This window comes from Bufo gargarizans, chromosome 3, assembly GCF_014858855.1.
Source record: "Bufo gargarizans isolate SCDJY-AF-19 chromosome 3, ASM1485885v1, whole genome shotgun sequence".
NCBI classification, from domain to species: Eukaryota; Metazoa; Chordata; class Amphibia; order Anura; family Bufonidae; genus Bufo; species Bufo gargarizans.
Genome location: NC_058082.1, coordinates 53057813 through 53068069, shown reverse-complemented (window position 1 = coordinate 53068069; position 10257 = coordinate 53057813). Strand labels below are relative to the sequence as shown.

At 45.4% G+C, this 10257-nt stretch overlaps 1 protein-coding gene across 2 annotated transcripts; it reads right to left on the bottom strand.

Moving 5' to 3' along the window:
- Positions 1-4708: 4708 nt before the first annotated feature.
- On the bottom strand, positions 4709-9410 carry TRIM13 (tripartite motif containing 13). 2 transcript variants are annotated; one of them, XM_044285406.1, is made up of 3 exons: positions 8963-9410; positions 7717-7838; positions 4709-5945 (listed from the first exon to the last, which is right to left on the bottom strand). In XM_044285406.1, the coding sequence occupies exons 2-3, from the start codon at positions 7808-7810 to the stop codon at positions 4726-4728; spliced, it is 1314 nt and encodes a 437-aa protein (XP_044141341.1). In that variant the 5' UTR covers positions 7811-7838; positions 8963-9410; the 3' UTR covers positions 4709-4725. The 2 variants fall into 2 exon arrangements, with proteins under 2 accessions (XP_044141341.1, XP_044141343.1); XM_044285408.1 differs by lacking the exon at positions 7717-7838 and having other exon boundaries at positions 8963-9408.
- Between the last annotated feature and the right edge of the window lie 847 nt (positions 9411-10257).

Below are 10257 nucleotides of genomic sequence, written 5' to 3'. Positions count from 1 at the left end.
TGCTCCTCTGCTGAGACCAACCGACCAAAAGGACCAGCAGAGGAGCAGAGAAGCCATTTAACACCTTATATTTACAAATATAAAGTGTTAACTGGCTTCTGATTAGATTTTTTTTAAATCGCCAGCCTGCCAGCCACGATCATTGGCTGGCAGGCTGGTGACGAAATACAACTCTAACTTTTGCCAGCCCGCGATGCGCATGCATTTTGACCCCATGGGTGTTTTGAAAAAATTTATGCACAGCAGATGGTACAAAGCAAAAAAAAATAATGCAATTTTTCCACAGATATGCCATTTCAGTGCCCAATATCAGGTGCCCAATATCAGGTGCCCATTGTGTGCCACTGTAAAAAGTAAGCCCTCGTATTATGCCGTGCTTGGTGGTTTTAGAAACGCCCTACAAGTGGGCATAATCTTTAGCCTGAACGTATGCGAGGGCTCAGTAGTAAAAGAGCTCCATGTGCATTTGAGGCGTAACATGGTGATTTGCACATCTTGTGCTGACAACAGTAGAGGTTCAGGGGTGAAATAATAAATGCAGTCCCTGAGAAGTGACCCCATTTTGGAAACTCTGCCCATCAAGGTATTAAGAGGTGGAGTGAGAATTTGGCAGAAATTAATGCACAGCGAACCATGAAAAGTGACGATTTTTTCACAGATATGGCATTTCAGTGCGCAATATGCTGTGCCCAGCCTGTGCCATCTGAGACTCACACAGTCCTTTAAATTATTAAACAGGTTCTACTGGGCACCAAAATGCCATAAATGTGGCTGTAAACTGCTACTTGGCCACAGTCAGGGTTCAGAAGGGAAAGGCCAACTTTTCGCTTTCCAGTGCAAATTTTGATGGATTGGTTTAGCCATTTTCTGAGAACCATACGTTTTATTTTTCTTATGAAAGAACTTATTTATGAGGGCTTATTTTTTGTGGGATCAGTTGTCCTTTTCATTGATTCTATTTTGTGGTACATACAACTTTTTGATCACTTTTTATTTCACTTTTTGGTAAGCAGGATAAAGAAATCACAATAATTCCGTCCTTGTTTTGGGGTTTAATTTTTTTGGCATACACCATCTTTATTCCGCTGGTCAGTATGATTAGGGAGAGACCTATTTTATGTATTTATTTTTTATTTTTTTTGTATTGCCACTTTTACAGAAAGTTTTTTTTTTTTTAAATCATGTTTTTGTGTCATTTTCTGAAAGCAATATTTTTTTTATTTTTCTTCAATGGTCTTGTTTTGTGGCTCGTTTTATGCGGAATGAGGTGACATTTTGGGGTATATATAACTTTTTCATTACTTAATATTATGCTTTTTGTGAGGCGAGGTGACCACAAAATGGCTGTTCTGGCATATTTTGTTTTTTACGCCATTCACCTGAAGGAGTTGATCATGTGATATTTTTATAGAGCGGGTTATTAACGAGGCAGCAATACCTAATACAACCCAATTTTTTTTTTTTCTATTTTTACACAAAATAAGCTTTTTTTTAAATGTTTTTGTGTTGCAATTTTTTTAAGCCATAATATTTCATTTTTCTGACATTGGTCTTGTGTGAGGGCTTTTTGTTAAGGAACAAGGTGACATTTTTATTGGTGCCATTTTGGGGGACATATGATTGCTCGATATTATTGTGAGGCAAGCTAACCAAAAAATGGCAGTTCTGGCGTGTTTATTTTTTTTATAGGATTGAACAGTATTCAAGGGAATGTGTCATCAGAAAATGACCTATTGTTTAAATAGTGTTTTTATGTTAAACATATTTTTAAAGAAGTTTTGATGGTTATTTTAAATTTTCTATGTCAATATCTATATTTAAACAAAACCCATAAAATCCTGCAGTATTCGCGTCGACCACTAAGCCTAATAATTGGCGCCACTTCTTGGTCTGCAGTTTTACTGCAGTTATCTGCTTATCTGTCGTTCAATCATGCCTGTAATGATATCACCTCTGTGTATAGATAAGACAGGATCCACCATTCACAGAAGGTGATTGTCAGAGCTTATCTATTCTTTCCTTGTACAGGTCACAGAGCATGCCCAGAAAACTCTCCCATAGAAGTCCATGAGGTCCCCTCCTGACCATTGTGTCTATGGCCCATGGGGCTGCCAGAAAGCAATTTTCTTAATACTTTCTGAATGCTATGAAACTGACTGACCCTGTGCGCTTGTCAGCTGACGACATCTGTGTTGGTCCCATGTTCATATGTGCTCACATTGCTGAGAAAAATGATGTTTTAATATATGCAAATGAGGCTCTAGGAGCAACGGGGGCGTTGCTGTTACACCTAGAGGCTCTGCTTTCTTTGCAATTGCCCTGTCCACTTTGATTGACAGGACCAGGTGCGATGACCTTTTCATCGTCTAGTCCTGTCAAAGTGCAGAGGGAGCGGCAGTTGCAGAGAGAGCAGAGCCTCTAGGAGTAACGACAACACCCCTGTTGCTCCTAGTGGCTTATATGCATGACAATTATTTTTTATGTTGTGTTTTTGCCCCATAGAAGCGCTTTTTTTTAATTTATTTTTTAAAGGACGTCTTAAAGGGAACATGTCATTAACTTAAAGGGATCCTGTCACGTGGATATTTGATTATAATTAACTAATTATATACAATCATTAACTGCTAAAAAGTGCCTTAGATGTATTCACTTACTGGTGTGACAGATGGTTACCTCATAATATACACACAAAGATGCCACATGCTAATGAGCCGATTTGAGTCCAGCGTATATTTAATTCAGAGCTATAGCCACTCCCCTGCCCACCTGCTGCTGATTCATATGGAAACAAACTGTCATTCAGCAGCAGGTGGGCGGGGAGAGTCAGGAGCTCATGAATATTCAGGCACTAATCATTATCAGCTGGAGCTTTATAATACAAGATGTTGGTAGATTGACTGCGTCAATTAAAGAAAGTGACCCAGCATTTTACTAAGACAATCAGTCACTTATTTATGTTGCCCTTAGTTAGGACACCATAAAACTGGTGACAGGTTCCCTTTAATGCTGACCGCACTGAGGGCAGCAAAAAATAGTGACAGAAATGCTGATTTCAGCAGTGTGTCCCTCATGATCCAAAAGTAAGTGGTTGCTGAGAACCAGCATCATAAGTATTGCAGCCCAGGCCTTGAAAAGAGTCAAATCTACCTGAGAAGAGTCATGGTTATACATAATCTCCTGCTCTCTAACTCATCTGCTGATGATTAGCAGTTCTCTCCTAGAGAGATGGGGAGAAAACTAGGTAGAAGACTAGGTCAGCCATCAGCAGGTGGGCAGGAACTTATGAATAATCAGGACTCTTCTCAGGTGGCCGTGACTCTTTTCCAGGCCCAGTCTGCAATGATTGTGATGTTGGTTCTCGGCAACCACTTACTTTTAACTTTTATATGACAGACCCCTGAAATCAACTCACCTGTCTTTAATTTATGCTGCCGTTAGTATGGGTAGCATAAAGTTGATGGCAGGTTCCCTTTAAGTACCGCTCAGGACAGCAAGATGGCCCCACTTGGCACCCCCGCAAATCAGCTGTTTCAGGGAGTCGCTGTGCTCACCATAGCTCTGGTGAGCACGGTGGCCTCCTATCAGCTTACCAAGCACAGTACTGTACATGGTATAGTGGCAGTGCTTGGTATTGCAGCTCAGCCCCACTGACTTCAATGGGGCTCTGCTGAACTAGGCCATATGACCAATGTACATTGACATCACTGGCCTAGGAAGAGGCCTCTAACAGCTGATCGCCTTGCGAACTTGCGGCAAATATCGCAAGACTTACTTCGTCTTGCGTTTATGACGTGACACTTGGTTTATTTGCATAAATTACAGTGTCATAATCCGAAGCTGAACTCTGCTTCTTTAATGAGACAGGAAGCCAAGTTCAGCTTTGGATTTTCACACTGTAACTTATGCGAATAAACCAAGTGTCACGTCAGACACGAGACAAAGCACGTCTTGCAATAATTGCTGTAAATTTGCAAGTATCTACACGAGGCCCAGGGGTGGATTGGCCATAGACTCTACAGGGAAATTTCCCGGTGGGCCGATGCCTAGGAAGGCTACCCCAGCCCTCCTCACGGCTGCCAGCCAGCTATATAATGATCTTATTCTCTCCTACTTATCTGGCCAGCAGCCGCAGGTGTCCTCCTGAATTCAACTGTATATATGTCCTCAGGACAGCGATACAGTTTACTGTTCAGCAGGTGGCAGTATTGTGTGCAGCACTGTGGTATTTAGTTCAGATTGGGCAGTATATTGCTAGGCACTATGGTATTGCTGGCCCTGCCTAATTATCTTGCCCCGCCTTCTGTCAGTTTGGACCTACCTAAAACATGGGTCCACTTATGCGTTATTTTTTTCTTCCCCCAGGGCCACTTTTAGTTCCCAATTCGCCCCTGGCAGAGCCCCTACATTTTACAGGTATACAGTAATCCAAACCCGATTTGCTCAACACTATTGATGACCTGAGGATAGGTCATCAATATCTTTTTCCAGGATAATCCCTTTAAATAATAATAATAAAAAAACATTGTGTAAAATACTCTTTCCTTCTAACATTGGTTCAGCCATTTCTGTATTGCTCATAGACTTTGTACCTGCACCTTTAGGAGTGGAGACCAGATGCCTCAGAATGGAGGCCACGAACGTCTGTACGTGTAAAACACCTGCACAACATAGGCAAGAAATATGGACAAATACACAAGTAAATGTTATAAATCATTTCTAGAATTCTTACAATTTATATTTACAGGCAAAATGTGCCACATGCTCCAGAAACATCATGACGTAAGATTTTAACACTTTCGAAAGGAGAAAAAATTGTTCTACAGACAGCTCCCAATAAACAGCAGCTTCTTTCACTATTTGTACAGCAACATGTGATGCATAAAAATACACCTGGCGAATAGAGATGTCACATGTCTGCAAGAAATCGGTAAGAGGCCAAGAAAAATAAGCCACTGATAGTCCAACGAGGAGGAGACACACTGCAGCTACCACCCGACGGGAGAATGAGGGTTTTGGTTGTTGTTCTGGTTTTGCGGGGGCTTCCTGAGGCAAGCACAGTTTATCCACATCTCCTAGTTTTATATTATCCCACATGTCAGTGTCAAAATTTTTCATGTAAGACAAGACAGTCACATCCGAAGCTGATGGCAAAGGAGCCTTGAGAAAGTCAACTTTTTCTCTAAATTCCTCTATCTGCTGGAGGAATACTATTGGATCAGAGATGTCCTTAAAACCTTTGGCAATGATACAAGCCCTTTTCTGCTCGTTGATAATGGTGTTGAGCTTATTGATTTCAGGGTCATATGCCTGCAGGACTTCAAGCCTCATGGTCTCAAAGTCTGAGAGGATTTCGTTTTTCTTCTGTTCCAGCAATCCCTGTAACTTTTTAAAATAATCCTTTACTCTATCCGAGTTGGTCGTCAACAAATGGAGGGTGTTCTTCTTGTTAGTCTCCAGGGTTTCCAGGCGAGGAGTCATATCTTTACCCTGAATTTCCTCCAAACTCTGAAAAAGGGAGTCAAAATAACTTTTCTCCTGCTTGTAGGCCTCATCGATGGAGGAGAAGACGTGTTCTTTGTGTTTGCCATTAGTGGCACAAAACCCACAGATCAACTTCAGGTCTGTAGAGCAAAAGATGTTGAGGGGTTGACCCACGTGCACCTTACACACCAGTGTCTTCGGAGTCGCCTTCATCTTACTGTACTTCTCCACAATTCCTTTCAATAAATAATTCACTTGAGGACTATTCACACCCATCGTGGAGATTTCTTTACGACATGTTGGACATTTGAAAACTGGTCTCCATATCTGTCTGGAATTCCCATCGAGCACACCATCCAGGCACTTTTTGCAGAAATTATGTGCACAAGGTAAAACCCGAGGATCATCATAAAGGCTGCAGCAGACGGGGCATGTCAGCTCTTCTTCCAGTACCTCCATCACATCTTGAAGGAAACATAAATTGAAAAAAAAAAAAAAAAGGTCAGCAATAATACTTTGAGTCACTGTACTGTCAACGAATTTCATTTAATAGAGAATGGTGTAGACAGCAAATTTCTAAATCACTTCATGTAAAAAATCTGCCTGCATCCAACAGAGAGAAGCTGGGAAGTCATGGCCGCTAGGGGTCTCACTTCCACCTAACTTGCCGTCCACTGTCTGTTGTCTGGCAAGATCCGTCAGTGGTAACAGAGACGCAGAAGACGGCTGAGGGGAAGTGTGGACCCGCATCTATACTGACAACGGAGCAGGGAAGGTGGTGGCCGGAGGACCCCAGCCACCGCCAAGCGTTCTCCCTATAGAGGTGAATGGGAGCACACCGCGCTCCGCGCTTGCAAGGCCATCACTCCCATTCATTTCTATGGCGCCGACGGAAAAAAGCCAAGCCAGCGCTCAACTATTTTTGGCGGCCCTGTAGAAATGTATAGAGTGCGCAGTTCTCCACAACTTTAAGGGATCCGTTCTAGATGTAGGTGCGGGACCCAGAGGTGGGATCCGCACCTATCAGTCAAAGGGGGAATATCCTAGTGATATGCCCCCATTATCTGAAATGGGAATACCCCTTTAAAGGAGCGCCGATCAGCATTCGTTTGGGGCTCTAATTGTCCCATGTAAGGACCCTAAGAAAAGTTCCTCATAATTCCTTTATAGACATCTTCAAAATGGCCTTGTTGGGGGATCAGGATGACGCCTGCTTCTGCAGCTTCCTTCGAAGATAACATCTGTTCACCACAGCAATCTGTTAGAGAAGAGGACTCCCCGCGTGAACATAATGTGTGACACCCATACTCCATGGTACTGCTACTTACATTGATATGGGTACCTACCTTCAGTAACCCGTCGGTGCATTAGTTACATGGAGATAGTGACAACCACATCACAGTGCCCCTAGTACTACTGCGTCCTTACCCAAAACCCAGGCATTTTTCTTGGAATTAGTGATACCATTTACTTTCAGTTTCCTTCAACTGTAAAAAGAAAGGCTGGGGGGATAACTATTAGATCGGGGGGGGGGGGGGTCGTCTGACTGCTGGGACCCCAGCAGGTCGAGCATGCGTACTGCTCCATGCATCTCTAAGGCTTCGTTCACATCACAGTTCAGCCTTTCCTGAACGGAGAAGGCACATAACTGAGCCTACGGACCCCATAGACTATAATGGGGTTTGTTATATTTCGCTCAGAAGATATTTTGGAGCGGAGACAAAAGTCCTGCATGCACAGCTTTTGTCTCCGCTCCAAAATCATCTTCTGAGCGGAAACATAACAGACCCCATTATAGTCTATGGGGTCCTTAGGCTCAGTTCGGCGCCAAATCTGTCCTTTCCGTTCTCCTGCTTCTATAACGGAGCAGGAGAACAGAAAGGCTGAACGGTGATGTGAATGAAGCCTAAGACTGCCGGAAATAGCCGAGCATGGAGATGAATGGAGCGGCAGTAGGCATGCATTTATTTTAAGTGGCCCTGCGAGGTATGGGGCCCCCATTCTTGTACCTGCAATCTAACAGTTATCTCCTATACTGAGGATAACCGGAATACCTCTTTCATATTGCAGATGAGAGATCTGCAGTAAATCCTGTATCACCAATTCCAAATCAAAAAAAAAATCTTCATTTGAAGTGAAAAATGTAGAAATTCATGACTTGTGTCCACAAAATAAACCGGCTTCACTCAACTGACGGAGGGAGCGGCCCCGAATTACTGATTATAGGATTCTTACCGTATAGAATGGTGCAGCAGATTACATTATACGAAGCAGCAGAAAACACATATCCAGATGTCAAACGTGAGCCAAGGGGATGCTCTTCTGGCATTCATTTAGCCCTGAAAGGGATATTCCGGCTGGAATAGGGGATAACTATTAGACCGGTTGGGGTCTTACCGCTGGAACCCCCATCGATCACGAGAACAGAGACCCCTCTGGAATGAACAATGGCTGGTCGGACATGTTCGTGGCCGCTCCATTCATTTCTATTGGAATTCCGGAGATAGCTGAGTACAGCGCTCACCTACCTCCGGGATTCCTATAGAAATGAATGGAGCGGAGGCACTCATTTCCGACCAGCCATTGTTCATTTCAGGGGGTACGGGTCGTGATCGGTGAGGACCCCCCATCTCCTATCAATTATTACATAAGGAATGCAAGTAGTTACTAGAATAGACGTGTCAGGAGATGTAGAAATGAGTGAGCACTGGTTGCTATGGGCAACAAGGGCAGGTCTTTTCCTAGCTCCACCATATACATGCATGCTCAGCCGAGTGTACCTGTTGTTTTGAATTAGGAGAGGGGAGTAAGCCGCTGCTGCAGCTATAAGCATTGTCCTTGGGAATAAGGGATTGGGCATGTTGAACTCCCATCATGCCCAATCCTTTTTTTCACCCTGCTGGTTGACAGGTCCTCTTTAAGGGCTCATGCACTCCCTTTGCCGGCCGTTCCGTGCATTGGGGACTGTAACGCACGGGCAACATCTGTGCGGTTTCCGGTTCAATCAAGTGAATGGGTTCACATCTGTAATGCGGTGTACAAACAACGGCTGGGCCCGTATATTTCGGACCTGCTGTTTGTGGGCCGCAATACAGGACTGGCCGGCACACATTGGTGTGCATGTGTTCCAATTCTTCTCATGACGGCAGGGAGAAAAAAAAAAGGATGGCTTATCCAATCCTTGCCAAGGGCAGTGCTTATAGCTGTAGCAGGTACACTGGGCTGAGCATGCATGTATATAGCCAGGAAAAGACTTGGCATTGTTGCCCACAGCAACCCGTGCTCATTCATTTCTACCTCTGCTGTGGTAAAATGAAAGCTTCTCTGTGATTGGTTGCTATGGACAACACAGCCTTGATAAATGAGGCCCCTGCGACCTGTCAGAGGCAGTGCGCCCCGGCTGCAGACGTTAGGGCCACAGCTCCGGGGTCACCAGCGCCATGTATCTGTACACAACGATGCGATACCCCGCACGTCTTACCCTATATCGCCCGTGAGCCCCGGTCTCCGCCGCTACCAGGCATCGCAGGCTCAGTCCGCCGCCGCCGCCGCCGCGCTTCTTGTCGGGCAGTTTAGGACGGTGAAAGCCGGAGGGCAGGTCCGCTCCTCCCTGACGCCCGGGAGCCTCCTAGCTGCCGGGGCACTCCTGCTCCTCAGCGTGGGGACTGCTGTGCCCAGCCTGTCATCAGCCGCTGCCCACCCCGCCCGCGTCTATGGCGCCAGGGACATGTGACCGACTTCACAAAGATGCCTGGCGGCCGCAGGGGGCGTCCCTGTGTGGGGATGTGAGTGACGGCGGCAGCAGCATCATCATGGCGGCATTGTCCCAGCCACTGGATTAGGTGCACACACCCAGCATGCAGGGCGAGGTGTCCTACCTGCTGCAGTGGGGGACAGTACAGCACACCTAATCCCTATACCTGTCAGAGAGGAGAGGATTACAACTCCCAGCATGTATAGCAGCGGTCAGCAACATTCGGCACTCCAGCTGCTGTGAAACGACAATTCCCAGCATGCTCTATTCATTTCTATGGGGGTTCAGAGAAGAACAGAGTAAGTATGCATTCTGGGAGTTGTAGTTTCACAACACCTGGAGTGCCAGAGGTTGCCTACCCCGATGTATAGGTTGATATAATGTGCTAGCAGAGCTCTTTATAGGGAGGAGGCATGAGAGGACTACAACTCCCATCATGTCCAGGCTGTTATTATGTGATCTTGGAGGACTACAACTCCCACTTCTCCACTGCTAAGCTCCACCCCTCCTGTACTTATTACATGACTGTGACATCATCAGGTCCTTTCCACTTCACTCCAGGACCGGCCTTAAAAAATGAGCCATGTGAATAGCCCCCCTGACTTCAATTAGTTCTAAAACCTCCCGTGTAACGGCCATGATGTAATGTAGTCTGACGTTAGCAAAGGCTCGTTTCACATTTGTGTTTGTCAGATCCGACCGGGAACAGCCTGCCGCATCTGTCAGTGCCATTAACTGTAATGGGAACCGGCGGAGATCCGGCCGTAACCCGATAAGACTTGGCTAGACAAATACCGCTATGAGCAGTGGTTTTCGGCCGGCTGATTCTCAGCATCTGCCAGGTTGTGGCCGGATCTCCGCTGATCCCCATTGTAGTTAATGGGTCCGGCGGGTATCGGGTAGCGTCCGGCAGTGTCTAATCCAGACATTTCTGGCTGGGACTGCCTCCTAGAACAGTATGCCAGGTAACGCAAATGTGAAACGAGCCTTAAAATGACAGCTACATCTAGTGCAGCCCTCAC